The 16712-nt window shown below is 36.4% G+C and overlaps 1 protein-coding gene and 1 pseudogene across 1 annotated transcript; both read left to right on the forward strand.

Moving 5' to 3' along the window:
• The first annotated feature begins 203 nt into the window (after nt 1–203).
• LPAR4 (lysophosphatidic acid receptor 4) lies at nt 204–11249 on the forward strand. The gene is made up of 5 exons (XM_019019041.4): nt 204–563; nt 2703–2752; nt 3266–3328; nt 3746–3847; nt 7333–11249. The coding sequence occupies exon 5, from the start codon at nt 7412–7414 to the stop codon at nt 8522–8524; it is 1113 nt and encodes a 370-aa protein (XP_018874586.1). The 5' UTR covers nt 204–563; nt 2703–2752; nt 3266–3328; nt 3746–3847; nt 7333–7411; the 3' UTR covers nt 8525–11249.
• On the forward strand, nt 8805–16426 carry LOC109024668 (large ribosomal subunit protein uL30-like; annotated as a pseudogene).
• Nucleotides 16427–16712: the final 286 nt, after the last annotated feature.

Consider the following 16712-nt stretch of genomic DNA (forward strand, 5'->3'; position numbering starts at 1 on the left):
AGGAAAGACACTTTTTATATTGTCAAGTGGCACTTAAGCCATTAATTCTTGACTGTGAAACTGCTTTTCCTGGGCAATGCTCTTTAAGGAAAAACTTATTCAGTCCAGTGACTGGTGACTAAGGGAACGATGGAGCACAGGGAATTGGGCGGGATCTAGACTCCTAATAATGCCTCCTTAGCCAATGAAAAACATTTCCTATTGAGACCCCCAAGAGTTCCCCTGGCCGTCGGCTCCAGCTCGGACTTCAGGCCTTTTTGTGTCCTGTTTGCTAAAGGCATGCGGGCTACAGCATTCAAGAGAGGGAGTCGTTAACAAAGGGAAAGAGATAAATGTAAATAAGCTCACATTTACAGAATGAGCGGTTTGCAGTAAAAAGCTGCGGCAGCCCAGAGTCTGCTACTTTAGGCTGGGCTAACCTTTCCCTGTAAAAAAAAAAAAAAAAAAAAAAAAAATGGATAAAAATATGCACTTCCAAAGGGCGAGTTGCCCATTTACATGTTTATTAGCTAATTATCTACAGGCATCAGCACATTCTCTCATCTAGCACACTCTTTCTTGGGGTAAGTTTCTCTTTTAAAAAGATTTGATTTTGGCGTTTGGGGGTGGGGGATAGCATAACAAACTACAGTGGAAACACTGATGCTTTGAGAGTGTAAGGAAAGAAGTTAGACTTCAACTCTGAAGTACTGAACAAGGATCTTCGTGATGAATGGTAAAAAACGAGAATTTCCATTGTTTTGGCAATAGTATTGTTTCCGTGGAAGAGATACAGGATTTTCAGGCTGCTGTTTCATGTAAACACAGTTGTTCTAAAGAGCTAATTTAAAATCACAGTGTAGAACAATTTAGAAAGTATGTCGACTAGCTTTGTATTTCTTTGGTTTACAGTTTATTGTGAGCTAACGTGGCTTGTATTATGATGAGGTTTCTTCTAGTAAAACTATACATGACATGTCTTTGATGCTTAATTGATTTATGGAGAATGTGACATTTGCTATATTGAATAATTCATGAACTTGCCCATAAAGGAAGAATCATGTTTGAATGAAAAACTCTGTCATAAACTGAATTTGCAATTATATGTGAAATTAATTGCTGTTTGCCATACAAATGCATCAATGTGTTATCTTTAAACTCTCTTCTTGTAAATTTTAAATATTTTCAGTAAAAAGGTCTTATTGAGTTGCTAAATACTGTATTTCAGTTACCTTTTAAAAGGAAATTCAGCAATGTAATTTATCATTATTTCAGTGTGGAAAAGACCAGACAAATTCGAAGGTTAGAATATTTCAGAGCTTGGTGGGGTTATTCACTTTGCTACCTTACAAAATTATACCATCTTTCTTTATCTTGACTAACATGAAGACAACAATAATAACCTGAGATCCAGATTACCCAATGGCTTTGCAACACGTTTATTTTTCAGAACAAAATTCCCAACATCATATCCCATCAACATAGATTATAAAACCTTTTGCCTTGTCACAGATGAAAAGTTGCACTCTTGCCAAGAAGGATGAGTTCATCTGATAAACTTGATGGCATCTACATTCTAAAGTCTCTCCTGCCAATCAGAGATGGGAATGAAAGCCTTATTGGAACAATCAGGCCAGTCTTTCAGAATGTGTGCTCTCTGCAAGTTAAAGGGAGAACCAGGAAGATGCCTCACAGAAACATTCAGGCCAAGCTTAGCTAAAGCTTGATCTATTCAATTGCCTTTTGGGAAAATGCAGTGAGAATTGTTGCCCTTGCTTTGGTTTGTTCAGCGCCTAATTGTGTAGCTACCTTTTGTCTGTGTATATGGTCATCATATATAGTCTGCCGTTGGCCTTCTTGTTGGTGGAAGAACAAAACCTGTAATGTGTTTGCGAATATTGGTACTGAAAATTGGGAGCCCAATAAAAGCTTACCTACCACTGGGAATCCACCTTTACTTTAAGCGGATAAATAATCAGTTATCAGAACAATGTAACGGGTAAATGATCTAATGATTCTACATGGTTATGTCCTGAAATATGCCGATAACCTCATATTCTGAGGGGTGAAGTGACCAGGAAACAGGTGGGAAGGGTTGAGGGCTGAGACCTAAACAATTAGAGGCGATATGCCTGCTGAAATGAGCACAAGGACAGAGGATGAGGAAAATAAGGGAATTTGGAAGACTTTAGGATATTAGTGGCATCTTTCTCTGTGATTCTTAGCTTCCGGTATTAATTAATACTATTTATTTCTAATATTCAAATAAATCTAGCAATCATTTCATTAAGTCTAATAAAAATTAATGACCCTCCTTGCTTGCAGACTTTGAGGAAATAAAAAATGTTTTACAGTGGCCAATGTAAGCAGGTGAAAATAAATGATGGAAAAGAACAGCCAGTAAGGCCACCAGCATGGCACTCATTGAAGGTTGCTTTTCTGTCAGTCAAGACTGAAGATTAAAGGAGAAGAGAAACTGAGACTCAGAAATGGACTGTGACTTGCTCTCACAGAGCTCGTGATGGGGCTGGATGTGTCTATATTTAATTAATATCAGTTATAAAAACTTCTGGGTATTTGAACTTCCTAATTTGCTTGGATTTTGAATAAAAGGTTTTCTGTATAATCGTTATCAACTGTGAAAGGCATAAAATAATGTTAATGCTTCTGTTTTCCTTTACGATAAACCAATAAAATGGAATAAAATATTCATTTCATTCCAGGAAGACAGATTTCTGGAGGAGTGTGAAAATCAACTCTCCTTAATATTAAGGTGATCTCAATGTATCTTAAATTATCTAATCATTGTATTTATTTTGTTTTTTTAGATTATAGAAAAATCATTTCAGGAGAGTCGTAATACTATTTAGAAGTTTGCTTTGTTTTAGGCTACCTCTGTTTAGAAAAGGATGAGATGTAACAATAGTGTACGTTTGGAGCTAGGGGATGATTCTACTTTACAGATGGAAGCACTGTAATGGGTAAATTCTAAATGCGGTCGCTACTTCTAAGAATTCCATCGCAGAGTATTTCTGGTTCTATACAAATATTTTGTGCAGAGTTTGAATTGGAGATGTTACAGACATGCTATATTGGGTAGGCCTAGGACATCCTGGTAAAGGTGCAGTGATTGTCAGTCAGTGTTTGAATTGAAGCCTTGATCATATCACTGTAGTTCAGTGGAGAGAGAAATTGTGTGGGGTGTAGGTAAAAAACAAGACAGTGGAGTCTCCACCTGTTGTTCCAGTCATCTTTCCTCTTCCCTCTTCCCTCTTCCCTTATTAAGGACCCTGCCCAATGGTAACAGTTGTTGCCAAGAAAAGAAAAAAAGAAAAAAAAAAGACCCAATGTAAGTTCATGCCAAAACAAAATTCTCCTTTGTTTTGGTATTTTTAATGTAATACATTACCTTATGGAAGTGGAGGAAATATTTTTATGTCTTTTGTCACTCATTATCTTTAAATTATTATAGGTTACCACATATGGATTTTATGCATTAGTGTTTAGTCAATACTACTAAAAAAATATAGCACAGCAGTGACAGGTTGGAAAATACATTGTTATCTGCAATTCTGTAATAATGAAATCCAATGCATGTAAATACCATTTTAAAATTTATTGGGTCTCATTTACTCTGGTTTATATCATATAATACTTTTTCTATCTTATGATCTTCTATAAGATCATTTTATTGAAAATATACATTTTATTGAAAAGCTATCAGCTCTCTTCATGGCACACTATTATGACTATTTCTATTTCACAGCACCCATTGGAGGAAATCTCTAACTACAGTGCCTCCAGGAAGCTCATTGGTTATTCCAGTCTTAGATAAAATTGGTGCCAGGATTTGGTTCGAACTAATGTGGTGAGTCCTACCCTCCTGAAAATTACTGAAATAATAATAATAACCTGAAAATGTGTAGAGAAACTGCAAATTCCTAATTTAGTTCTCCAACTTTTGTTGTAACAAATAGTTCCAACTTTTTAAAGATTGTATCATCCGAAGATCTAGAATGGATGGAGGAATTGTAATTTGTTATAATCCAGGCAATTCTGATGAAGATGAATATTGATTCTTTAGCTCAACCCCTCTCTGCCACTGGGATTTACCTTTAGATATGGGAGACTCTTTTTATTGCTATTATCAGTTTCAGTGTCTAAGTATATCACATGAATTGGTGTCCAAATTGATAACTGATTTGCCTGTTCAAATATATGGAATAATGTCAAAATCCTGGCTGGTATATATGACCCTTACAGAAATTGGAAATGAGTTATTTTGGGAACACCCAAAAATTGTCCCCAAAGATCTGGGGCTTCTGCTGAGATGAGATATTGAGTCTCAAGACTCAAGACAATTTTATAATATTAGGTTGAGCGATTTACCTGTAGTTTTCTTACTCTGTAACTAAGTACTAGGGAAAATTCTACTTTAGTAGGGCTGATGCAATCTTTGGCCCCATCATGTTGAGCACCAGACCACATTATTTCCCAAAGATTGGACTGTGTTATCAAGTGAAGTGTTAATAAGAGACTGAAGTATTTTTTTTCTTTTTTGATGAAAAGAAAAAAAAATCAAGTTAATCACTGAGAACAGGATTTTATCAAATTGAGGCCCATATCAGTTTCCTGTTTTCCTCAAATAAAATGGAGAGACAAAGCAGCCTTAATAATCTTAGTGAAAAACAGATTAGGTGTAGATAAGCCACTTTTAAAAGGATATTTCTTGCATCAAAAATAAAAGAGGTTGATATAGATCAATTTCCTAGCTCCATTCTTGAGTGAAACATTTATCTATGGTTCCCTCCATATGGAATGCCATAAAGCTAGGTTTTGTTTCAAAAACTATTATGAAGCATCAACCAATGTATAGGAACACTGATATAAAACCTGTATGATTGTGACCTATGCCTGTGACTTGACCTAGAAAATTTCCTTAAGGAGTCTTATCTGTTAGAAACCACTAATTTGAGAAGCAACAGTCTGAACACATTCCCTATCACTCCAGCAGAATTGTTTTGAGCTGTATTTTTCACAACATTTGTGTATTTTTAAATCTGCTTCACTGCTAAGTATCTATACATAAGAACACAATAGATTTCATCTTCCTCTGAAAACTATTGTGTCAACTTTCATAAACTTTGACCAGAGTAGAACAAGGAAATGCTCTGGGGATCAGAAGCACTCTGACCTGGTCTGTGCTTATTAAAAATGGAGCAAAGCAAAAATAGTTTTAGTATATTCTGCCTTCAAGGCCTTGTCTTCCTGAGCTCTGGACTGTCCTCTGTAGGGAGCAAAAAGCAAGTCAGCTTTTCTAGGGTACCGGGCATATTTATGCCAGAAGTTGGAGCTTTGTTTTCAATGTATGATCTGAAAGTTTAGCACTTCACGAAGTGAAGTGATTTGGTTATTTATCCTTATAGGGCCAAAAGGCTAACTTTACTTCTTCCAGGAGCCTTAAGGACCCCAAATATGGTATACCTGTATTTTACTATCATTAGAAATTTTTTAAAAAAGAGGAAACAATTGTGGCCACTCTGAATTAGCTCCAGGTGTAGATTGAAGTTAAAAGTTGAGGGTCAGATTTATTTTTGGTCAACCTCCACGGGACCTGCTTCCTGTCCATTGTCAATAAAAATGCAGCTACCCAACACTCTCTGACACCCTTAGGTGATTAATTGTCAGAATAATTGGGAGCAGAGGTTTGCAGAAGACAGTAGTTTAATGCTTCTTGCAGTGGAAAATGTAATTAACTGCATCAGCATATATTTTTCCTTCTTCATCTCATCTGAAGCTCAAGCGTTGGTCCTTTGCCTCTATTTAGTGCTCAATATGTTGGCTATTTAGGAAGATCTAATAGGTAGAAACACTGTTTCTTTTAGTCAAAAGAAAGGAAGCCAGTAAGAAAAGAGGCTAATATTGATTCTTCTTCAGAATCATCTCAAGAGCCAAATGTCTTTCTGGTTTTTTAATCATACCTGTATGGGAAATATTACCTTGAGGGCACTCTCCTGGATTGTCCTGTTTGAGTAAATTGTCTAGTTAAGGCTGAAACTCAAGGGGAGCTTTCTGAGGCACAAGGTATACATGACACTAGAAGGATGTGTTCCTAATGTGAACTTCAGTATACCAAAAAAGACAGAAATATAAAGTTACAGTTGTTTCAGGAAGGGAGGAGGAAACAAACTTACATAATGTTTCTCTGTAGTTAGGTAGGGCCGAATACTAGCAAGCTCATAAAGCAATTCACAAGCCCTATTGAATCTTCCTAGCTTTAGCTGTGAGGCTTAGAGGTAAAGTTTATACAAGGAAGAGAGAGAGTATAGCCAAGTTACAGAGTGAACCAGTGTCTGAGTCAGAAATAGAACTCCTTGCTTCTAATGCTGTGTTAAGTCCCAGCACCACACCCTCACTTCTAGACGGCAAAGGTGGTTGTGTGTTCAAGCAATGGGAGCTATGAATGGCAGTTTTCCCATGCCCTCTCTTCAGGATTGAGAATGTAATGTTTTCTTGTCTGTCCTTTCTCTCCCACAGAGTTTGATTACTCAGAGCAGCAGAGCAGAAGTGCCAGGCATTTGCAGGCTGCTTGCTGTGGGTATAATATATATGTTCCTGGAAACATAAAACTGAAGTGAGGGGATGGCTATGTTAATTAGCTTGACATAATCACCTCATGTAGTATACATATATTAAAACATCGCCTCGTACTTACATAAATGTAGTTCAATTATGATTTATCAGTTAAACATAATGCAAATAAAAAATAAAATTATTGAAATCATAAAAAATCTGAATGGAAAACTGGGGAGATCTATTTGAAATGTATCAACTTGAGACTCACAAAATAATATATAGCAAATGAGCTAGAATCATGCTGTGTAAAAGGATCACTAGTGGGCAGACTGGAGGGACTCTGGGCAGAAGGGAAAAGGCTTCCATTATAAAAGCATTTTCCAAATAAAATAATTATACTGGCAGTACTTATTGTAGAAGATAAGTTCAAGCCGATCATAGTGAATAAAGCCTGACTTTAATGTTAGAGGTTTTGCAGTCCCATAAATGCTGTTTTAACTATCATTTTATATTTTTGGACTCTTGAGTGACCTACACCTTAGTCACATCCATTGCAATGCTATAGTATTGCACTTATTGTATTGAGTGTGAGCTTTCCTGCTCCTGCAACATACTCTTGTAGTACCTTTAAATATATAATAGATGTTCAAAAAATACTTGTCAAACCGAATGGTATGTGCATGTTTTCTTCCAATCTGGGTGGACAGAATATCTTATTACACAGAAATCATGGATGGAAGGCAAATTTGATTATTTGTTCCATCTTGTCTCTCATAGGAGGAAAATATTTCCTACCGGTCCCTAGTGTCAGAGTGGTGAACCCCTGCAGCCAGCAGGCCTCCTGAAAAAAAAGTCCATGGGTGACAGAAGATTCATTGACTTCCAATTCCAAGATTCAAATTCAAGCCTCAGACCCAGGTTGGGCAATGCTACTGCCAATAATACTTGCATTGTTGATGATTCCTTCAAGTATAATCTCAATGGTGCTGTCTACAGTGTTGTATTCATCTTGGGTCTGATAACCAACAGTGTCTCTCTGTTTGTCTTCTGCTTCCGCATGAAAATGAGAAGTGAGACTGCTATTTTTATCACCAATCTAGCTGTCTCTGATTTGCTTTTTGTCTGTACACTACCTTTTAAAATATTTTACAACTTCAACCGCCACTGGCCTTTTGGTGACACCCTCTGCAAGATCTCTGGAACTGCATTCCTTACCAACATCTATGGGAGCATGCTCTTTCTCACCTGTATTAGTGTGGATCGGTTCCTGGCCATTGTCTATCCTTTTCGATCTCGTACTATTAGGACTAGGAGGAATTCTGCCATTGTGTGTGCTGGTGTCTGGATCCTAGTCCTCAGTGGCGGTATTTCAGCCTCTTTGTTTTCCACCACTAATGTCAACAATGCAACCACCACCTGCTTTGAAGGCTTCTCCAAACGTGTCTGGAAGACTTATTTATCCAAGATCACAATATTTATTGAAGTTGTTGGGTTTATCATTCCTCTAATATTGAATGTCTCTTGCTCTTCTGTGGTGCTAAGAACTCTTCGCAAGCCTGCTACTCTGTCTCAAATTGGGACCAATAAGAAAAAAGTACTGAAAATGATCACAGTACATATGGCAGTCTTTGTGGTATGCTTTGTACCCTACAACTCTGTCCTCTTCCTGTATGCCCTGGTGCGCTCCCAAGCTATTACTAATTGCTTTTTGGAAAGATTTGCAAAGATCATGTACCCAATCACCTTGTGCCTTGCAACTCTGAACTGTTGTTTTGACCCTTTCATCTATTACTTCACCCTTGAGTCCTTTCAGAAGTCCTTCTACATCAATGCCCACATCAGAATGGAGTCCCTGTTTAAGACTGAAACACCTTTGACCACAAAGCCTTCCCTTCCAGCTATTCACGAGGAAGTGAGTGATCAAACAACAAATAATGGTGGTGAATTAATGCTAGAATCCACCTTTTAGGTGTGAGAAATGTGTTCAGGTCCAGATATGGTTTCTCCTATAATTTTTCCTATGCTATAAACTAAAGATTTGAAGCTAATGATACTGAGAATAATGCACCAAATCCAGTCAGATACATTTGTTTGAAGGTATACTGTAGACTTTTTATTGCTGTTTTGTTCAGTAATTATAGGTCAAATCTAATTACAACAACCAAGATGGATTGCCAAACTCTTCTGCTTGGTTGGAATTTCATTGTATCGCGTTATCCAGGTGGCCAGTGGCATTTGATAATATAGAGATGACTTTGAAACTTTCAAAAAGGTATTTCTATTCCAATGATATTTGGTAATTAGGTTGGGCCTATAAATATAGAACAAATTCAGGGATTTTAAAAAAATTGTGTTACTACTGATATATGCTAGTTTTATTTTATTTTTTTGAATTGTCATTGAGTTTATTTTAGCACAAGAATATTTTTAGCCTAACATTATTAATAAGAAATGTGTCAAATTTTTAACATTGGTAAAATATGTTATGTGCATTTTGAAAACAGAAAACAAATTGCGTTGGCATGTACGTGGGTGGGAAGAAAGAGAAAATTAACGGATTTACACAATTATAATCACCAGCAGTGTGAGTTTTAAAAACTTCGTTGTTTTTACACCAAATTAAAATTTTCATGTCAAACTTCAAAGCCAGAAAGCTGCTAAATACGTGTCTGGCAGGTAAAAGCTGGAAAATTACTTAAAACAGGAAAGTGTCAATAAAAAAACTTGAGCAACACCAACATATTTTTTCTTAAAACGTCACGTTATATTCATTTTGGGAAACTAGGTTCTATAAAATATTTATCCTCCCTGTTATACTTTGGAGCACAGCACAGCCAGAAACGGGCTGCATTTGTGCCCAGGTCAGGAGCAAATTGAAAAAAAAAATAAAGTAATACAAAAAAGTCAAACTATAAAGCAAAAACATTTATTAAAACCTGAATTAATCCTTTTTGGAGGGAGGAGTAGAGATATATAACCTGAAAATACTTATTCTTTCTTATCGAATTTTGGAGCCTAATATAGCCAGGAGCTGCTGAATTTGTGCCCCTGGATTGGAAGCAAAAAAAAAAAAAAAACACATAAACTAAACCAAAACAAAACAAAAAAACTACAGAACCCCAAGAAAAATAAAAATAAAAAAACCTCAACAATAATTTCTAACACTTTCATTACTATTTGTTGAGGTTCTGTAAATGTAAAAATACTATGTCATTTGCATAAAATTTTGAAGCACAACGCAGCTACCAAGTGGCTAAATTCGTCTCCTGGTTAGGAACAAATTGTGGGAAAAAAAGGTCAAAAATCAAACTGCGATGAAACAAACAAAACAAGCACAAACAAAATTTACAACTTGCATTTTCTGAGCATCTGCGAAACTTACAAAACACTATAACATTCATATAATGCTTTGGATCAAATTGCAACTAAGAAGCTGCTAAAATGGCACCCAGTTTAAAAGGAATTAAAAACAGTATTTTAAAATCTACAAAAAAAAAAGAGAAAATTTTTTTATAATTTACTTAAACAGCAAAAATCTTTAAAACTCTTACTAGTTTTTAAACTAAAGTGGATATTTAAGAATATTAGAACTTGTAAATATAACTTCTGAGCCTGAAAGATGCTACATTTGTGCTCAAGTCAGGAGCAGTGGAAATAAACCCTCGTATACACACATACACAGCAGCAGCAACAACAAAAACCAAAATTAAATGTTAAACCCTGAAAAACAACAAAAATATTTTAAAATGTGCATTAATCAATTTTTAAAATATTTGGATAACATGGCAATTTAAAAATGCTAAGAATTTTAAAACAAAACTTCCAGGAAAAATGTATCCTGCAAGTTGCTGAACTTGTGCCAGAAAGTGGTTAAACAATTATAAAGCACAGAACAATAACAAAAAAGTAAAACTTCTAAAACAATAAGCAAATTTTTAAAACTCATTAACTTGTTTTTCTTTCTGATGATATGCAGACTTAAAAATACTGAGACTTTTAGTAAAAATCTGTTAGCATAATGTAACTTTAAAAACTGTAAAATCTGTGTCTGGGTTAGGAACGAAGTGAAAAAATGCTAAAACAATAGTAAAAATAAATTCTTAAAACTGGCATTACTTTTTCCCAATGAAAGTCCTAAAAGTAATTATGCATTATGTAGTCTTATGAAAAGAGGCTATAGATGGAATATATAAGGCATTAGATTCAGTTAAATAAAATTAGGTTAAGATAAGTTCAGTTGTTAGATTATATGGTAAGATCAAATCAGTAATAAAAGCATGAATAATCTTTTGTTTCTTTCAGTATTCATGTTTTTCCATTTCTTGTTAAGTATAAAATATATGTGAACATTTGTTTGTGCCCTTGCTTAACATTATAAAATTTTATGATTATGACACCAAACCATTTAATGGGATATTAACTAAGTTGAAATAAAATATATTATTAAATGTTTCTTGTGTAATTTCCATGTTGTTTTAATTTTTTTATATTTCACTTTTCAAATTTCCATTTTTATAGTTAATATAAATTGCTAATAATAAAACTTGTCACATTAACAATGTAACCAAGAAAATGTAAAGTATAACTAAATATAAAAGTGACTATGTTATGTCGAAAGGAAAAGCAATTTTGCAGCTGTAATTGCAACTTGGATTTTAAATGTTTATTAAATGTAATAAAATATATTTGAATTATCTAGCAGTCATAGTTTGATCAATTATTCAACTTTCTTTATTTGTGGCCACCCAAAGGCATCTCTCCTTTATCTTCCCTCCATCTTTTCACAAAGGAATTATTAGACTATATTTGCTCTCAAATTAATTTCAATAACTCATTTCTGAGGCTATCTGAAGACTAATGCAGAAATGGCAAATGGCAAATTCCTGGGTAACTTTTCAGGGATCAAGATGAAAGACTAATGACCTCTTTTCCTGATTTTTCTAACTTGGGTTTGATTTATTTGGGGTTGCTAGCCAAGCTGACTTCAGATTTTAATTTCTAGGATTTGACAAAATATTCTAGGACAACAACTGGGAAGCCTGGGAAAAGATAGGGCAAACAGATCATCTTGACAACAATAAGATGAATGCAGAGCTAAGTGGCTGACAGATTAATACCTAGAACAGGTGATGGTCCTGAGGTAGCAAAACAGGGAATTTCTGGTCATCATGCTCATGCCTCTAACTCTCAGGGAAGGCAATGTCAGCATCTCAAGCACCATATGCTGTGTTAGCTCCCCATGAGATGACAGCAAACTCTGCATTTTTTGATCATGACTAGCATGATCAGCCCTAGGCTACATTTAAAACTAGAGGAAGTTTGCCATTAATGATGCCCTAGGTCAGGTCCCCAGAAACATAGGGACAGAAGCTGTAGGTTTCACATCCCTATCTGCCCTATTCTACCTTTTGTCTTCACCCCCAATCCCTGTACCTTATATTTAATATGGTTTCCCAAACTTCATACTTTCTCCCTGTTTTACATGTGGTCTTTGTGTTCTCCAACAGCTCTTCCCACCCTCTCCAGAAATATCGTTTCTTCCTGAACAAAAAGACAACACATAAAGCTCTATCAAGACAGTGACAGGCTGAACAGATTTACATTAAGGTGTGAATGATTGATCCCCCATTTTTCTCTCCTTGACTGTTTTTAACCTTTTGGTGTTCGCATCTTAGAAAAGGAGTCCAGTTAATTCAAATGCCTGAAGGAGGGTCAGGATGGGAAGAGACGATTGTCCTGGTAAATGGTAAATCATCTGTTAAGCCTCAGCCTCCCTTGCCTTGCGGTGGAGCTTCTGCACTGCAGACTTTCTTGTCCTGCTCCCTTGAGCTCACTTTGTGTTCTGTTGATTCCAAACCATATACCACCTGTTTCTAGACAGCCCTCTTTTCCAAAACCACCTGAAGTGACTGGGAGCCTGTATTCTCATTTCATATAGTCATGGATTATTCCCTCAAATGTCTCCTGATTCTGGTGGATTTGGTGAAATTAGGTAAAATAAGAAGTAGATTGTTTATATTTTATGAACAAGGAAGCAAAAGAGCGCAGGCTACTAAGTCAAAATCTCCACTGTATGCAGATTTTTAAGAACCACGTACTGCCCATATCTTTCGCCCACTTTTTGATGGGGTGGTTTGTTTTTTTCTTGTAAATTTGTTTGAGTTCGTTGTAGATTCTGGGTATTAGCCCTTTGTCAGATGAGTAGGTTCTGAAAATTTTCTCCCATTTTGTAGGTTGCCTGTTCACTCTGATGGTAGTTTCTTTTGCTGTGCAGAAGCTCTTTAGTTTAATTAGATCCCATTTGTCAATTTTGACTTTTGTTGCCATTGCTTTTGGTGTTTTAGACATGAAGTCCTTGCCCATGCCTATGTCCTGAATGGTATTGCCTAGGTTTTCTTCTAGGGTTTTTATGGTTTTAGGTCTAACATGTAAGTCTTTAATCCATCTTGAATTAATTTTTGTGTAAGGTGTAAGGAAGGGATCCAGTTTCAGCTTTCTACATATGGCTAGCCAGTTTTCCCAGCACCATTTATTAAATAGGGAATACTTTCCCCATTGCCTGTTTTTGTCAGGTTTGTCAAAGATCAGATGGTTGTAGATATGGGGCATTATTTCTGAGGGCTCTGTTGTGTTCCATTGATCTATATCTCTGTTTTGGTACCAGTACCATACTGTTTTGGTTACTGTAGCCTTGTAGTATAGTTTGAAGTCAGGTAGCGTGATGACTCCAGCTTTGTTCTTTTGGCTTAGGATTGACTTGGCGACGAGGGCTCTTTTTTGGTTCCATGTGAACTTTAAAGTATTTTTTTCCAATTCTGTGAAGAAAGTCATTGGTAGCTTGATGGGGATGGCATTGAATCTATAAATTACCTTGGGCAGTGTGGCCATTTTCACGATATTGATTCTTCCTACACATGAGCATGGAATGTTCTTCCATTTGTTTGTATAGTCTTTTATTTCATTGAGCAGTGGTTTGTAGTTCTCCTTGAAGAGGTCCTTCACATCCCTTGTAAGTTGGATTCCTTCTCAAAAGAAGACATTTATGCAGCCAAAAAACACATGAAAAAATGCTCATCATCACTGGCCATCAGAGAAATGCAAATCAAAACCACAATGAGAAACCATCTCACACCAGTTAGAATGGCGATCATTAAAAAGTCAGGAAACAACAGGTGCTGGAGAGGATGTGGAGAAATAGGAACACTTCACACTGTTGGTGGGACTGTAAACTAGTTCAACCATTGTGGATGTCAGTGTGGCAATTTCTCGGGGATCTAGAACTAGAAATACCATTTGACCCAGCCATCCCATTACTGGGTATATACCCAAAGGATTATAAGTCATGCTGCTATAAAGACACATGCACACATATGTTTATTGTGGCACTATTCACAATAGCAAAGACTTGGAACCAACCCAAATGTCCAACAATGATAGACTGGATTAAGAAAATGTGGCACATATACACCATGGAATACTATGCAGCCATAAAAAATAATGAGTTTATGTCCTTTGTAGGGACATGGATGAAACTGGAAACCATCATTCTCAGCAAACTATCTCAAGGACAAAAAACCAAACACCACATATTCTCACTCATAGGTGGGAATTGAACAATGAGAACACATGGACACAGGAAGGGGAACATCACACTCCAGGGACTGGTGTGGGGTGGGGGGAGGGGGAAGGGATAGCTTTTGGAGATATACCTAATGCTAAATGATGAGTTAATGGGTGCAGCACACCAGCATGGCACATGTAACAAACCTGCACATTGTGCACATATACCCTAAAACTTGAATTATAATAATAATAAAATTAAATTAAAAAAAATTTGAAAACTGAAAAAAAGAAAGGATACAAGGAATCAAAAAAAAATGTTAAAGTACACTTATGCACAGCCACAGGATTTCAGGATTCCTAAAGAGATCTAAGAAGAATACTTCCAATTCAACTCTTTTTAAATCACGCAGAGTTGTTGGGTAACTCTACTAAAGTGAAAACAAGTTTAGTGGCAGAAGCAGGACCCAACTCTCCCCACAGTTTATAAAATGCTTTTTTCCAACATAGAGAAAGTGACCTTGAAAACTGGTTGGGTGACAAAGGTGCAATATTACTGGTCACTAGGATAGCAAGCAACAGACAAGTAGCATGCAGTAGGAATTTCAGTAAGAGCAAAGCACAGCTGAAATTTCAAGGCCGGTAAAAGCCTTAAATGTATGCAAATTTCAAAAATTAATATTAAATTGTGGAAGCCCTGGTTCTCTTCGAGTTTTAGCGGGCAATCCATTGCTTCAATAAAACCCAGTGCAATCTATGCATTGTGTAGCCTAATTTAAAACGTAAGGCCAAACAGATCTGGAAAAGTACAGCTTTATCCTTGTACTTAATTTATACTATAGTGTACTGTAATTAAGCCTAAAATAAAAGCTATATTCTGAGTAAAGCCAAAAAAAAAAAGAACCATGTACTGCCTGCTGTTTTGCTTCCTTCCCTCTCTGAGGGCCTGGGAATGAAGCTCTTCTTTACCAAATATCCAGAGAGATACTGAGTTCAGGACGTCAGAGGAGCAGGTCTAGTGTGAGGCCTAAAATGTGGCAGTGAAGGAAGTCAAACAGGTTCTCAAGTTGGCATGCCTTGTGTGGCCCTAGCAGCCAGCTTTCCTTCCTGTTTATCATGCAGCAGCTCAGACCTTATAGATAGAAAGGTAGTCACAAAGAGGCCTCATGCCTTATATTAATGTTCCAAGGTAAGTTGTCTCCTCCTCACATTGTCGCTTTTCCTCCTCACGGTGGTAGCAAAGCCAAAACTATGGGTCGCTTTCCCCAATTGGGAACCTGGAACTTCTTGACTAGACCCAGTTCAAGGCAGTTTGAAGTTCCTGAGAAACAAATTGGCTGGGAGAATTCCTAGGGATCCAGAATTCATTCATTTACTTATTCAACAAATTTCTTGAATGCCAACCATGTGTCAGACATTCTTCTAGGCACTGGGGGTGCAATGGTGACAATAACAGAAAAAAAAATCCTTGTCATTTTAAAACTTAAGCTCTCGAGTCAGAGCAAGCAAAGCCACTAACAAACAAATAAACAAGTTAAAAAGTAATAACAGTGTTTTCTGGCTGGAACCATGGAGGGTGTCAAAGAGAAGAAGAAGGTTTCTGTTGTGCCAGAAACCCTTAAGTAAAAGTAAAGTAATTTCGCAAAGCTGAAGATCAATCACCTGAGAAAGAAGTTTACACAAAGATGCTTTGAAAAACAAGGAGGAAGCTTATCTATGAAACAGTGAAGCACTATCACAAGGAATATACGGAGGTGTACAGAACCGAAATTCAAATGGCTAGGATGGCAAGAAAAACTGGCAAATTTTATGTACCTGCAGAACCCAAATTGGCATTTGTCATCAGGATCAGATGTATTAATGGTATGAGGCCAAAGGTCTGAAAGGTGTTGCAGCTTCTTTGCCTTCGACACATCTTCAACGGAACCTTTGTGAAGCTCAACAAGGCTTCAATTAACATGCTGAGGATTGTAGAACCATATATTGCATGGGAGTACCCAAATCTGAAGTCAGTAAATGAACTAATCTACAAGCGTGCTTATGGCAAAATCAATGAGAAGCAAATTGCTTTGACAGATAACACTTTGACTGCTTGATCTCTTGGTAAATAAGGCATCATTTGCATGGGGGATCTGATTCATGAGATCTATACTGTTGAAAAATGCTTCAAAGAAGCAAATAACTTTCTGTGGCCTTTCAAATTATCCTCTCCATTAGGTGGAATGAAGAAAAAGACCACCTATTTTGTAGAAGGTGAAGATGCTGGCAACAGGAGGACTAGATCAACAGTTTTATTAGGAGAATGAACTAAGGTGTCTACCATGATTATTTTTTTCTAATCTGGTCAGTAAATAAGCAGTATCTTCTCTCAGATTGAAATAAAAAATGTAATAAGAACAGATGATAATAAGTGCTATAGGCAAAAATAGAGCAAACACATACATGAAACAAAATTCCATGCTCCACAGCAGGACTGGGTTTAACTTTAATGGTTGTAAGCATTCATAAGATGAAGATGCTCCATTCTCAATAAATACATAAAATGAAAACCAATACTAAATTTATCAATGCATGTAAGGAAGTACAAAAAAGTTGAT

The sequence above is a fragment of the Gorilla gorilla genome, chromosome X (genome assembly GCF_029281585.2).
Source record: "Gorilla gorilla gorilla isolate KB3781 chromosome X, NHGRI_mGorGor1-v2.1_pri, whole genome shotgun sequence".
NCBI classification, from domain to species: Eukaryota; Metazoa; Chordata; class Mammalia; order Primates; family Hominidae; genus Gorilla; species Gorilla gorilla.